This window comes from Gossypium hirsutum, chromosome D01 (genome assembly GCF_007990345.1).
Source record: "Gossypium hirsutum isolate 1008001.06 chromosome D01, Gossypium_hirsutum_v2.1, whole genome shotgun sequence".
NCBI classification, from domain to species: Eukaryota; Viridiplantae; Streptophyta; class Magnoliopsida; order Malvales; family Malvaceae; genus Gossypium; species Gossypium hirsutum.
In genome coordinates this window covers 26,599,714-26,614,337 of record NC_053437.1, presented here as the reverse complement: position 1 = coordinate 26,614,337, position 14,624 = coordinate 26,599,714, and the positions used below count along the sequence as shown (strand labels likewise).

General features: G+C 32.7%; 2 protein-coding genes and 1 long non-coding RNA gene across 3 annotated transcripts; 1 reads left to right on the top strand and 2 right to left on the bottom strand.

The window, feature by feature from the left end:
• Positions 1 to 3,390: 3,390 nt before the first annotated feature.
• LOC107921868 (uncharacterized) lies at positions 3,391 to 5,960 on the top strand. The gene is made up of 2 exons (XM_016851698.2): positions 3,391 to 3,524; positions 4,257 to 5,960. Exon 2 carries the CDS (start codon positions 4,283 to 4,285, stop codon positions 5,054 to 5,056), a length of 774 nt encoding a protein of 257 aa, XP_016707187.1. The 5' UTR covers positions 3,391 to 3,524; positions 4,257 to 4,282; the 3' UTR covers positions 5,057 to 5,960.
• Positions 5,961 to 7,435: 1,475 nt separating this feature from the next.
• On the bottom strand, positions 7,436 to 9,177 carry LOC107921311 (uncharacterized). The gene is made up of 3 exons (XR_001691016.2): positions 8,748 to 9,177; positions 8,584 to 8,640; positions 7,436 to 7,840 (listed from the first exon to the last, which is right to left on the bottom strand). It is a non-coding gene; the product is annotated as an uncharacterized lncRNA (long non-coding RNA).
• Positions 9,178 to 11,016: 1,839 nt separating this feature from the next.
• LOC107921650 (uncharacterized) lies at positions 11,017 to 14,186 on the bottom strand. The gene is made up of 3 exons (XM_016851478.1): positions 12,791 to 14,186; positions 11,372 to 12,651; positions 11,017 to 11,295 (listed from the first exon to the last, which is right to left on the bottom strand). Exons 1-3 carry the CDS (start codon positions 14,184 to 14,186, stop codon positions 11,017 to 11,019), a joined length of 2,955 nt encoding a protein of 984 aa, XP_016706967.1.
• Positions 14,187 to 14,624: the final 438 nt, after the last annotated feature.

Below are 14,624 nucleotides of genomic sequence, written 5' to 3'. Positions count from 1 at the left end.
TCACATCATATCTCTATCATAATTTTTTTGATTAATTTAAATATTAAAATGGTATATTATCACTCATAAAAAATAAAATAATTAAGTGAAAATATCAAATGATTATTTTATCTTTAATTAATTAAATTAATAAGAGATAAATAAAAAAATTGAATTCTTGTAAAACTATCAAATGAAGTAGTTAAATTCTTCAATAACTCCCTTTTATTCATGTAATTAGCACGGTAAAACTCTCTTTAGAATTCCCTGAAGAATCCCAAGAACTTAAAGAAATTATGAAGAACACCATACATGTTCTGATGAAAAGTCGCCTTCTGGTCTAGTTCAACTGTAGAGAAGAAGACAAAAATCATTTTCGAAGAAAGCCGCCTTTAATTTATTTCAACTGAAGAAAAGATGTCCAAATCCATTTCAAGAGCAAGTTAAGCCGACACTTGAAACAATCCACATCCATCCAAGATTAAGTCAGATGACCCTTGGATTGAAGTTTAACCAAAGAAAAGAACCAAATGATATTTTCCTTTGATTCGAGAAATTTCCAAAAATTGCAACTTTCTTACAAAGTCATTAATAAATTTGACTTCAAATTTTCCAGTCAACTTTTGACTCGAACTTTGAGTATGCAAATTTATGGCACGCTCATTGAGACAATATTTGCCTTTCATCTCTTCTCTCAAAGTCAAAATCCAAAGTTGCGATGGCCTCAAAAAAGATTATCTTTAGCAAGTCTACTCAAGCTAATCTTGCAGCCTATTCGGCTTCATCATCAAGCACCAATGTTCCTGCTCATCCCTATGGCACTAGGCAAAAAATGAAAGCTCTTTTTGAGTTATTCGGTCAAATTTCTTCAATGCTCAATAACAATCCACTCTATGATTCATTTTCACCAACTCATGAGTCAAAAAAAGTCTCTCATCGTGGATCAAGTATAGCTCGCCAACTTATCTTTCAAGGGAAAAGATGTTCAATCAACTGATCATGCCATTGTTGGATCTGGTGCACTGAGTGTAGTATATTGTTTGTAAACTTGTCATTTTTTTTGAACAGATTGGTTAATAAAACAAATTAATTGATTACAATTAATATACTTTGTATTATTTACTCGAACACTTAGTGTGCTATTTGGCTTTTTTGTTCTTCGTTGGTCTTTCATTTTGAGTTTACTTTCGCTATATTTTTGGTGCCTTAAAAAATTTTTGTAAGAATTCTCACTTTGCGGAAGTTAGACTAACTTAAACAAATTCGGAGCAAAAGAATCACTTGAAACTGCACGATTTGCGAGACTAAAATTCTAGTCCCATAACAATAGATTCAAGAAACTCTTTTCTTTTCTTTTTTTTTTTGCCTTTTTCTTTATTTATTTTCAATTCAATTTTATTATATTTTTAATGTTTTGGTAATATATTTGAGTGATGAGAACTTTTCATGATATCTTATCAATTGCCAAGACAATCTTTTTTAAGAATTGAATGATTCTGTAGTGTTTTTATTTGCGTGTAGGTTGTATTTACTTGTGTATGATGATGTGAGTGTATAATTTTATAGGTAAAATAATTTATCTAAAATTATCATAGTGTCAAAACAACGAAAAAAAAGAAAAAGAAATTAGAGGTTTTAAGGATAAGATGATACATTCACAAATAACACTTATCAAACACAAGGAAAAGGAAAGAAAAGTAATAAATATCACAAATTTCAAACAGCTAAACACCTTTGATATGGCAACATCTATCTTTTTAGTACATACATACTATTTAACATATCACCCTCTTTTACATCCGCTATACCAAATGAGACCTTAATGCTAAACTTACCTACCGATATCGTTTTTCAAGTATGTCAATCTGCTAACAACTGCTGTTTGCGAAGCCCAAGAAGGAGTGTTTCCTTTAGTTGCATGCAAAAATACATTGAAAGCCCAAGTTTTATGGTAGATTGGCCTTTGAAAGGTCCAATTTAATTCCCATGGTTCCTTTAAATTGCACTCTTGATGCTATTATTAGGGCTATCATCGATAATAGTTGTTCACTGTGGGTGTGGGAGATTGAAGTTGTTCTTAAGGATATCAAATTGTTGTTTTTTGCGTGTAGTCCTATTATGTTAAGAGTGTGCAGTCAAGCAGCCGTTTGGGTTGATCCAATGACTAGTCAATGTTGAAATAAAGATTTTACATCAAATGTTGCAAAGCAGACTTGAATTATAAAATACATCAGATAATAAATTCACTATACAATTTCACAGTACAGCGCGAGAGTGAAGTTTGGAAATTTTTAAAGGGTTCAAATTTCAACTATAATTTTCTTTTTGTGAGGTTGTAGTGTAATTTTATCTTTTTTGACGAGATTAAAAAGTAACCTTTTCAGTTTTGAGAGACCAAAATACAAATTTATCAATTATAAAGGATTGAAAAAGGGAAAATTTCCATTTTCTGTGCACTCAATTTAACCACACTGTTATACAATTGTATGCATTGAATTTCCACTAAAAAACATAACAAATATACGCTCAATATATTCCTCAATCCAAACTGATTTGTGAAAGACTTGATAGTCATTTATATCTTCAAAATATCCTCCAAATAAACTACAGCCCTCATCTTCAAGTCAAACCAGTAAAGTAGGAGCAACTACGTTAAAACCTAATCAAATAAGGCACTTTGTTTTTAATGAATTATGATTGAAAATTGAATTACAAATCTCCGTTGAATCATTCATCCAATATTTTAAAAAGATAATAATTGATGAGTTTCTAACGCATCCCATAATAATCATACAAATATTAACGAGGGTAAAAGTACTATAGAGACTCCTAGAATATATTTTGCCTCCCCTATTAAAAATATAGGTAAATTAGTCTCTGTACTTAAGTCAAAGAGTAAACTAGTCATTCTGTTAAAAATTGATCTATGTACATTATATGTGGCACACCACATATCACAATGTGGTTATTCCATCAAGCACGTCAGATTTTAACAATACGAGTAAATGAAATTTTTAATAGAATTTTCTCTTTGATCTAATATGTATCGACTAATTTGTGTATTTTTTAGTGGAGAAATCAAAATACTCTATGTTACTTATCCCTAAATTATAATATTCAAAATAACAAAATCTTCATTCACTATCGTCAATGCACGACTCTTAAGATATCCAAATAACCACCAACAAACATAAAAGGCTTGGCTGTACTTCATATATATTTATAATTTTTGAATTTGGCTGGCAGTGGTGTTCATTGTTCAATACAAGTATTTAATTTCTGAAGATTCCCACAATTCCTGCACAATCTTTATTTTATTTCATTTGGACATAAAAGACAAAAGAAAATATGTATAGTTTATTTCATTTTCACGTGAATATATATGTAACTTATTTTTTTCTTCACATGGATGACAATATATATAGAGAGAGACAGACATGAGAGAGATGGGTTTCAATAAGAAGAAAGAAGCAGTGGTGATGGGATTATGGGGCGCTTTGAAGTATGATTTTCCTCTCTTTATTGCTCTCAAGCTATTCAAGATGGTAAGTCTGTTATTCATTAATCCCCAGCTTCAATCTTCTTTCTTTTTTTTTTTTATGCTTTTTTCAAATGCAATTTATTTCAGCTTTACACTTTCATTTTTGTGTATAGAAAAAAGAAATGAAATGAAATGAAATGAAACGAAACAAAATAAAATAAAATCATAATTTTCAAGAGATTACTTAATACTGCTTTTAGATGATTGAGTCTTAACTCGATTGATATAGATATTGTTGTCAATGTATGAGAATGTGAGTTCAAGTGCATTGAAACGCATTATTCTCCTATTTATGGGTAGTTCTAGGCATTGTGTCAAATTTTATTATAATATTCTTTTATTTAAAAAATGGAAAAGCAAAGTACTTTTATAGCAATATCCGTTTCTTTATAAAAGTAAATAGATATTAGTGATTTTCAAATCGAGTTGGTGTCTGGTTGATTTGTAGCACAAACTTAATAAGCCTAATATAAATATAAAAGTAATTGTTTTACTAAAACATGAAAAGACAAAAATACCCTTATATTAATCTTTGTTACTTTGTAAAAAAGAAGGGTATTTTAATAATTTCTGAACCGAGTTGGTATCTAATTGACTCATGACACCAACTCAATTGGAAACTTAATATAAGTATAAATTTTAACCTTATAAAAACCCCAGAGAAGATTGTTTGAAACTTGACATGAATTCAAGTATATTGACAATTATAAATGTGATAAGTTGGGCTTCTTCATAGGACTTCAAGTAAGGATATGGAAAACGATGTGCGCAATCACTATGCCAACCAAACTCGCAGCTTTTGCATGGAGATTATGCCAATCCATTCTACACCACCTTTTCTCAAATGGCCCCCATTGGTTGGAGTTTGTATCACCAGAGATAAGCAACGAAGATTATGAACGGCTACTTACCATCCTATTGGCGTTATGGTCCGCTAAGAATGGCAACTTGATACCGGAAAAGGATCGAAACGAGAAAGAAAACCCGGATTTAGACCAAGCAATGATGTCAAAACCGACCGTGTTCCCGACAAAGAATCGGTGGATTCCACCACCAATGGGTTTACATAAAGTGAACTTTGATGGAGCCTTTGATGGTGATGGAAAGAAAGGAGGTATAGGCGTTATAATTAGAGACGATGAAGGGTTCGTTTGGGGAGGTGCGGCCATTAAAATAGATAATGTAATGGAAGGGAACATCAATGAAGCTTGGGCGGCGGTGAAGGCTTTGAAGGTGGCGCAGGAAATGGGGTACCGTCGGATTATTTTAGAAAGCGATTGTTTTTGGGTTTTGAACATTTTGTTAATGGAGGATGTTGATGATGGGTCATACATAAGATGTATAGTTGAAGAGGGGAAAAGGGTGATGGGGGAACTTGAAGAATGTTATTTTCATCATATTGAAAGAGAAGGGAACCATGTGGCTAATTTAATTGCTAGACATGGTGTTATCATGAGTGAAGGGGATTTTTATTGGAAGCATGACTATCCTAATTTTATTCATCAATCAATCATGTGTGATGCTATTAATTTATAATTATGGACCCCCCAACACTTTTTTTTTCTCCCTAAATTTGAATTTACAAAGCTTCTTCAATGATGTGGCTGTAAATTAGAATAGGCCAACCTAAGCTCAAAAGTTACTTTTTAATCTATATTTATACACTATACATAAAAAAAATCCAAACCCCTAAATTTATATTTAATCACTATATAATTTGATATGCTATCAATTAATTAGTTCAAATAGTTAATATCGTTAGCTTTTTTATTACAACGTTATTTGATTATATATAATTTGAATGTTCTAAGGGTCTTATAAACTGACAGTTGATTCTCATTTCTTTTGAGTTTACCATTTGTTTTTGTTTTTTGTTTTTTTTTTTTTTACGTTATAAGGCAGTGGTCAAATTTTAGTTTTGGCCCATATACTGTGTTGAAACTTGATATTTAATTAATTTTTGAGATAACTTTTCATTTACTTTTGTAATTTCATTAGTTAGTTTAAAGAGTTAATATTGTAAATTATTTCAATCAAAATGTTTACGTCAATTTTCCTTAAGAACTATGCTCCAACAAAAAAATATTTTATCATGACGAGCTCAAATGAGTATTTTAAGAAAAAAAAGTCCTTATAAGCATTTTCAATGTTATTTTTATTGTTACATGACTTAATATATATTTTTTACTTTCAAAATGGCACAATAGTAGATTTAATAGAAGGATTTCGACGGTAATAACAATTGGACCTAAAATTTCAAATCCCAAAAGTAAAGGGATAATTTCCTGAAAAATAAAAAAGTAGGCGGTCTAAATTCCAAACAAACAAATTATATAGAAACTTAGAGCATATTTTAACCTTCAATTTTTCTTATTTTCCATTTTTCTTTACATTATAGAAAAATGACAAAATATCGATTTTGGTCCCTCTGTTATGTTTAAATTTGAGATTTAATCCTTATACTTTAATTTCTAACATAAATTGGTCTCTATTTTTATAATGTTTATAATTAGTCCAAATAGTTAATATTGTTAACTTTTCAATCAATATGTTTCGTGATTAAATAAAAATTGAAAGTAAATATTAGATTCGAAAAGAAGAGGGACTAAATTCAAAATGTATGAAGTGTATAGACCTTAGCGTATATTTTAATTTTTAAACTTTCACTCAATAATTTGGCACAAACATATAATCAACCCAACACAAAGTGTAGGTGGACTATACTAGTTTTATATATAAAAGGATGGTCCTTAGGGACTTCAATAACACGTGTCTATTAGCATTATTTTTCTATGATGAGATCATGGTAAAATATCAATTTTGATCCCTCAACTATTAACATTCGAGATTTAGGGCCTTCCTTTTGTTTACACATGTATGATTCTCTTTTTTCTTCACATCATAGTAAAATGTCAAATTTCATTTTTAGTTCCTCTATCTCTATACTTTAATTTCTAACATAATTTGGTCTATATATTTTTATAATATTATTAATTAGTCCAAATAGTTAATATTGATAACTTTTTTATTAAAATGTTATGTGATTATATTTAATTTGAAATTAATGGTATGACAAATCTTTTGTATTTGCTTTTTTTTTAAATTACATTATAAGGCAATGGTTAAAATTTAGTTTTGACCCCTACACTATTTTGAACTTGAATTTAATCCATATATTTTAATTTTTAACATAACTTAGTCCCTCTACTTTTTTATATCATTAGTTAATCTAAATAATTAGTATTGTTAACTATTTCAATTACAATGTTATGTCATTGTAACACCCCAAAACCCAACCCAACCCAACCCAACCCAGAAGTTTTAACCGGATTTCAAAGGTCACATTGGCCCAAAACAAAACAATATTTTTGAAAATCACTTTCTTTTCATGTATCACAAAAATTCCTGTAATTAACCTAGCTCACATTTCCAATCATTAATTTCATCGTAGCTCAAATAAGTTTAAAACCGAATTACCAAATCCTTATTCGATTTGCAAACATTTCAGATTTAACAAATTGTTACTCGAAATTTCTTGCAGCGGAAAACCATCATTTTTCTATAATTCGCAAGTTTAACATTAAAAAATTTGAGTGTTTATTTAAGCAAAACAGTTTTAAATTTTATGCTCATGCTCTAAACACTAAGGTAACTTAAACTGAAAATAAACATAACATGCACGAAATCGCAAATTTAGTTTCAATTAAAGAATATGTAGCTTTTCAAAAGTCCGGTCCAAATTTCATACCACTCTGAGACCACCAGTTCGCTGAGTCCAGGACCTAACCTGGTGAATTACCTAAAAAGGAGTAAACTAAGGAAATGGGCTACCTAAGCTCAGTGTGAGTCTAAAGGCAGTGACAGAACAAGACAACGAACACAAATAATAAAACAGAGTCGAACAGATGGTTGGAATTAAAATTAACTTAATCATAACATTAACAGAAATCATAACAGTTTGCCGTATCACATTATCATATCACATAACGAATATGCAAAATGTAATCACGTGAAGTTGCTCTCACACTTGCAATTGCTTAGCTCATTTCATAATCAGACAATCATAAGTGAAGTACTTACTCAAAAACAGAACAAATATAATTCATACACACATGTACCAGTCCCAATATCAACCTATCTAGCCTCTACACACCATTTTCAACCATCTGTCACACACCAAATAGGGTATACTAACCCTTTCCAACCTCTACACACCAATATATGAGTTATGGTGGACCCATCCAACCGAACACACCTTATTGTGGTCATTTTCCACTCGAGTTATTATGCAGTCAAGCTGCTCATATGATTGCGATATCCCTGCCATATTTTAATAATGCAGTAATACTGCCAAATCAAGCTCCTTCTCTTCAAACAAAACCCAAACCCAAATGCAGATACGAAATGTCATACATACATAGTAACATATCATGCTATAGTTATAATTCAGCGAACAAACTTATCACAAAAACATCCTTAAATCACACATGTTCCCAAATAAGAAATCAGTAGCCCACTTCACATATATGCACAATGTTTACGCACCAAAACAACAGCAAAAACCAACCACATATGTGGCATTTTACGTACTAAAAACAACAACAACAACTAGGCTCATATATGCATCATTAAACTCATCAAAAAGCAGCAGCAGATGTGCACACATATGCGGCATTTTACTCAACAAAAACAACAACAAAATGTGCACACATATGCGACATTTACTCAACAAAAATAGCAGCAAAATGTTTATTACAACGGTAGGGTATTTTCACGAAAAATCAACATGCGAACAACAGCCCATTCCAGCACAAAATGACAAACAACATCGACATATTTAGTGTAAAATTAGTATACAAACACGGCATGGTAGCATGATATGACTTAAGTGCAACACACATATGATATAACTTAACGAAGTCCCACACTCCTACAGAGGTTTAAACGAGCAACGGATTTCTCCGGGACCCAAACGAGTCAATTTGCGAATAAAGAGTGAAAACTGCAAAAATTGAACAGGACCACAAAACTCATCCCTAATTACTAATGTTTGAGAAACACACCTGAAATATGCTATTCCCAGCACCAAGAATCGAATGATTCGTCACCACCAAACCGAACTGAAAACTCAATTTACACAAGTACTCAAAAACCAAGAAAGTTTTCATTTGCAACATAATAGAATATTCCAAACACAATTGATAGAAACCTAAACAACATTACTTACCCCTAAAGATCCTGATTGAACGAAACAAGAACACAAAGAAAGTCTTGAGAAGCGGAAATCGGCAAAAATTCTTGTAACAAAAGGAACGACTCAAAAATAGTAAAACCCTTGCAGCAAGTGAACGGTAGCAACCAAAGAAAAAACAACAAAATAAAGAATCAAGAAGAAAAATTAATGGCAAAAAGGAAACACAAATTTAGAATTGGAAAAGAGAGAGGGTGACTGACGTGAGAGAGAGGATGAGAAAATGGAGGAACGTGAGCAAAATTTTGGGATTTCCTAACTTTTCTCTAAATTAGAAAAATAAAATAAAATAATTTAAATAATCTTTAACAAACCAATGAGATTTGTTTTTAAAGAAATTAAAATAATTCCCACTTATCACACAAGAGGACTTGAACACAATACCTAAAGATAACTAATACTTAACCACCAAATTACTAAGCTCAATACTGTCTTTAAAACGTAGAAACTCACTTAGGTCCTTCCGAACCATTAATCCTAACCAACAAGTCTTAATTCTTCTAATCCTAATTTTGGGTATTATGATCATTTTTTTAAGAATATTATTTTAACAAAAAAATTATTTTATCATGATAAATTTAAATAAATAAAATTTTAAAGGGACAAGATTAAGTTATATATTCTTTTAGGGTAAGGCTCACGCACTACTTGCCCCTCTCCCATTACGCCTAGAGATAATCTTATTTGATTATATTTTGTTACATAACTCATAACATATTAAGCAATAATTAGTTTTTGGCTTAAAAAAAAAACAATTAAGCTCTTTTTTTTTTTTCGCACTCAATTGAGCACTTGAACTTTTAAAATGTATTAAAAAGACCCTTAAACTTCTTCAAGAAAAGCAATTAAGCCCCTTCTTTTTTTTTCACTCAATTGGGTACTTGAATTTTTAAAATGCATCAAAAAGACACTCAAATTTTTTCAAAAAAACAATTAAGCCCTTGCTCTTATTAAAAATTAGAAAAAAATATAAAAAATAAATTTTAGAAAAATTATTAAAGTTTAATAAAAATATAAAATTTATTAAACATTAGAATTTTTTTATAAAAATCATAAAAAAATAAAAAATTGTAAAACTTTATAAAAATCATAAACAAATTAACGACCCCTAGTTTTTTTTCAATTAAAGTCATCATGCGTCGCAACACAACGTGACATATGGCAAAAATGATAAAAAATAAAAATAAAGAAAAGTTATAGAAAAATTATAAAATGCTTCTTTTGGTACGATAATTTTTATAATTTTTTTTACAAAATTTATATTTCGTAACATTTTGTATAATTTTCTTACGATTTCATAAAATTTTAAAATTTTTTATATTTCTATATATTTTATAATTTTTTTACGATTTTTATAAAATTTTACAATTTTTTTTCTAATTTTTAATATTTGAACTTTTTTATTAAAATTTAATAATATTTATAGCTTTTATTGATTTTAATTTTTTATTATTTTTAATAAAAAAGGGGCTTAATTGTTTTTTTGAAAAAAGTTAAGGTCTTTTTGATGCATTTTGAAAGTTCAAGTACCCAATTGAGTGCAAAAAAAAGTAGAGTCTTACTTTTTTTTTGAAAAGGTTTGAGGGCCTTTTTGATATATTTTGAAAGTTCAAGTACCCAAATAAGTGAAAAAAAGCAAGAGCTTAATTGTTTTTTTTTTAATTGAGGGCTTTTCGCACATTTAAACCTTAATTTTTTAAACAATAATTACTTAATTTTTTTAAACAATAATTAGTTTTAATAATCTATATATAAATTGAATACATTGCTTTATGTAGAAGTGGTTAGCTTAGGGCATCTTTTCCTTATTTAGTTGGTTGGATATCCATGACATTTTGCAAAGTCAGTTTCAAGTTAATTTTATATTTATACAATATTTATTTTTACTTATAACCCTTTTACAATATTTTTTTTGTCGAAAAAGACTGATATTAATATCACCAATATTTATTTTTACTTATAACCCTTTTTACAATATTTTTTTTGTCGAAAAAGACTGATATTAATATCACCCGGCTCAAAACCAAACTGAAAGGTCACCAACAGTAAAGCAAAACGACAAAACAAAGAAAATGACTACAGCTGTCAACCATAAAGGAAAAGAAAGCCTAAAAAATTGAAGTAATTAAGACAGAAAAAGAAAATGAATGAGCCTGCAGCGTAAAAACAACTCTCAATATCAGTTAGAAAAATGCTCCAACTCCTCAGAAAAATCGATCCAAATCTGGAGCCATCAAAGCATTGCTCACGCCATTGGAGTTCTGTGAACCTTCTCCAATTGCAATGCAAAATGAAGAACTTTACTTCTCTGAATCCACCGTAGCCAGTCTTTTATTACCACTGACAGCACTGTCACCAATAGACCAGCCACCCAGATCCCCTTTACCCTTCTGCTCCTATCCTCCATCCCCAGAACATACACTTCCACAGTTAGTCGTTGAACACCCCTCATACTTACAAGGCGTAACACTCTTTCCTGTGCTCGTGCTTCCAGATCAACCCCGGCTAAACCACCCTTGACGATCTATCTCCACAACCTCAATAACCGAAGGGGGAGCCTCTTCAACCCAAAAACAGGAATGCTTCTAGATCCGACCCACCATCGCCAGTGCATGCGCTGCTTTGTTCACCTCACTGGGAACAAAATTGTAAGTAACTTCTTCAAAACCTTCCGTCGAGACTCGAATATGTTGAGAAATAGGGCTGAGAATAGAACGATCTATAGCATTTGTTTTGAGTTTCTTGATAACAGTAATCGAATCTCCTTCCAAGACCACCTTACGAAAACCCATGTCCCGAGCAAAATAGAGAGCCCTTTCACAGGCTCTCGCCTCGGCCACAAAAGCATCAGCAATATCGTCATTCGAGACCGTACATGCACCCATAACCAGACCCTCAAAATCCCTAGCAAGCACCGCTGAAATAGAACAATTAGATTTATTCTCAAAAGAGGCATCAAAATTTAACTTTATAAACCCAGTTTGAGGAGGTTGCCATGAACTATTTTGTCGCATACCAGTGGTTAGATCTTTTGCTATAGTGAATCTTAAATCTTGGTCATAGCTCTGAACAAAACCCACTAGTTCATGAAGCTCAAACTTTAAACCTTCATTAACCATCTTGTTTCTCTTGTACCACAGAGCCCATAAAGAAATAGCACTAAGCTTCTTAAAGTTGTTGTCCATTGCAAGAAACGCACTAACAAAATTTGTTTTTCCGTCCGAGGTGAATACATCAAAATTTACTGCAATTTTCAGCTGAACCCAAAGCTGCCGCAAGATGCTACAATACCATAAGATATGATGGGAGTCTTCCGGCTCTGACATACACAGAGGGCACACCGATTCAACTCGCAACCTTCGTTTCACCAGATTCCCATAGTGAGGCACATAGTCCTTAAGAAGGCACCATAGATGAATCTTTATTTTTGTAGGGATCGAAATGTCCCATATTGATGTAAATAGTTTACTGTAGTTCTTTGTAGCTATGAGCTGATTCATATTTGTAACCAAAATTCTATACTCGCTCTTCACTGAATATTCTCCCGTTGCATCATGTTTCCAAACTAATAAATTTGAGAACCCTCTCCCAGCAACTGGAATGTTGATGATACATCGAGCCTGATCAGCGTCAAAAAGTTGGTAGATGACTTCTTTCTTCCAGGTATGGGACTCTTCATTCAAAAGTTGATCCACTGTCGTCCACTGTGGATTCATAGAATTTACTAGCAATCTACCGTTTCTAGGACCTGGTATCCATGGATCATTCCAGATGTTCACATTCGTACCGCTGCCTATCCGCCATAGCAATCTGTCATCAAAAACGTCCCTGGCACCACAAATGCTCCTCCAGGTAAAAGAAGGGTAAGATCCCACTTTAGCTGAAAAATACCCGAAAAGGAAAATAACGTGCTTTAAGAACTCTCGCAAGAAGACAGTCAGGTTTAGAAAAAATTCGCCATACTTGCTTAGCTAAAAGGGCTTTATTAAACATATATAAATCACGAAAGCCCATCCCACCAAGCGCCTTTGGTAAACAAAGCGCACTCCACGTACTCCAATAGATGCCTTTGGAAGACTTGTTGTTTGTCCACCAAAACTTGTTTAAGATTCCTTCAAGCTGAGGACAGAAAGATTTAGGTAATTCAAAACACTGCATAACATAAACTGGAAGAGCTTGAAGAACGGACTTAATAAAAACTTTTTTCCCTCCCATCGATAAATATCTACAGCTCCAACTTGCAATGCGCTTCCGAAACCGATCTTGAAAACTCGAGAAAGCCCATTTCTTCTTCCTCTCCACCATCATTGGAAGGCCCAAATATTTTTTCAGATTTGAGGCCCACCTAACACCCAAAATGCCGATAATCTCAGTGCGAATAACCTCTCCCACATTTGAACCAAAGATCAACGACTTTCCCAGATTGATTTTTTGCCCTGACGCTATCTCATACTCCTGAAAAATGTGTCGAACCACACGTGCGCCCTCAGCAGAGGCATCTCCAAAGATGATACAATCATCAGCAAACAACAAGTGGGAAATCGTAAGGTTCCTCCTACCGATTGGGGCACCTCTTAACTCATTTTTAGAAATAGCTTCCCTTAATAAACAAGAGAGCCCTTCAGCACATAGAAGAAAAAGATAGGGACTAAGAGGATCCCCTTGTCTTAATCCCCTAGATGGTCTAAAGGTCTCACTAACATCGCCATTGATGCCTATCGTATAAGTAACCGAGCAAACGTACCTCATAATAAGAACCAGCCAATCCTGAATAAAACCCAGCCTGGACAACATCCCAGCCAAAAAATCCCATTCCACCCTATCATACGCTTTGCTAAGATCAAGCTTGTGAGCAAAATTCCCCTGTTTACCTTTTTTCTTCAATTTCAGAGAATGGAGAACCTCGTAGGCAATGGGAGTATTATCTGAAATCTGCCTTCTAGGAATAAAAGCACCTTGGGCTTCATCAATACAAGAATCAAGAAAAGGTCTCATACGTGTAACAATGGCTATAGCAATGATTTTATAAAGGACATTACACAAACTAATATGACGGAAATGAGTAAGGTCCCTTGGCTTATCAACTTTAGGAATCAAAACAATGTGCGTTTTATTAAGCTCACCCATCTCCCTGCTACCATTTAAAACTTCGATACAGAAACTAGCAACCTCATCCCCAACAATGTGCCAATACTGTTGAAAAAATAGAGCAGGAAACCCATCAGGTCTTGGGGCTTTCAAAGGCGCCATGGATTTTACTGCTAGCCAGATATCGTCTTTTGTAAAAGGTTGAAGAAGAACTTCATTCATATTCCTAGTTATCCGTTCTTCCACAAGATCAAGAATTCGAGCATCGCTTCCTGAGGCCAAAGCTGTAAATAGCTTCTCAAAATATTTCACCGCAACACATAACATTTCCTCTGTTCCCGTGGTCCACTGGTCCGATTCGTCCTCTAGTCCGTGTATTCGGTTACGATTATGACGGGCCACTGTCACCCTATGAAAAAAAGACGAATTCCTATCGCCATACTGAAGCTAATTAATATGAGCACGCTGAGCCCAATACACCTTTTCTTTATCGGCCTCGAAATTCAACCCAAGTTGCACTTCCAAAATTTCACCCAATAATTCGTCAGTAGGGTCTTTATCCAATAGTACAGATAGTCGTTTCTCCAATGCCAATTAATGACTATTTTGCTCATGGAAGCGCGAGTGACTCCAATTTTGCAGGAAGTGTCCCAACTGCATAAGCTTGTTTGGCAGTCTATCATGAAGGTCATTCCAGCCCCGCTTGATAGCTTCCTCAAAGGCTTTGTCGAAGCACCATTTAGCTTCAAATCGGAAAGGAGAAGA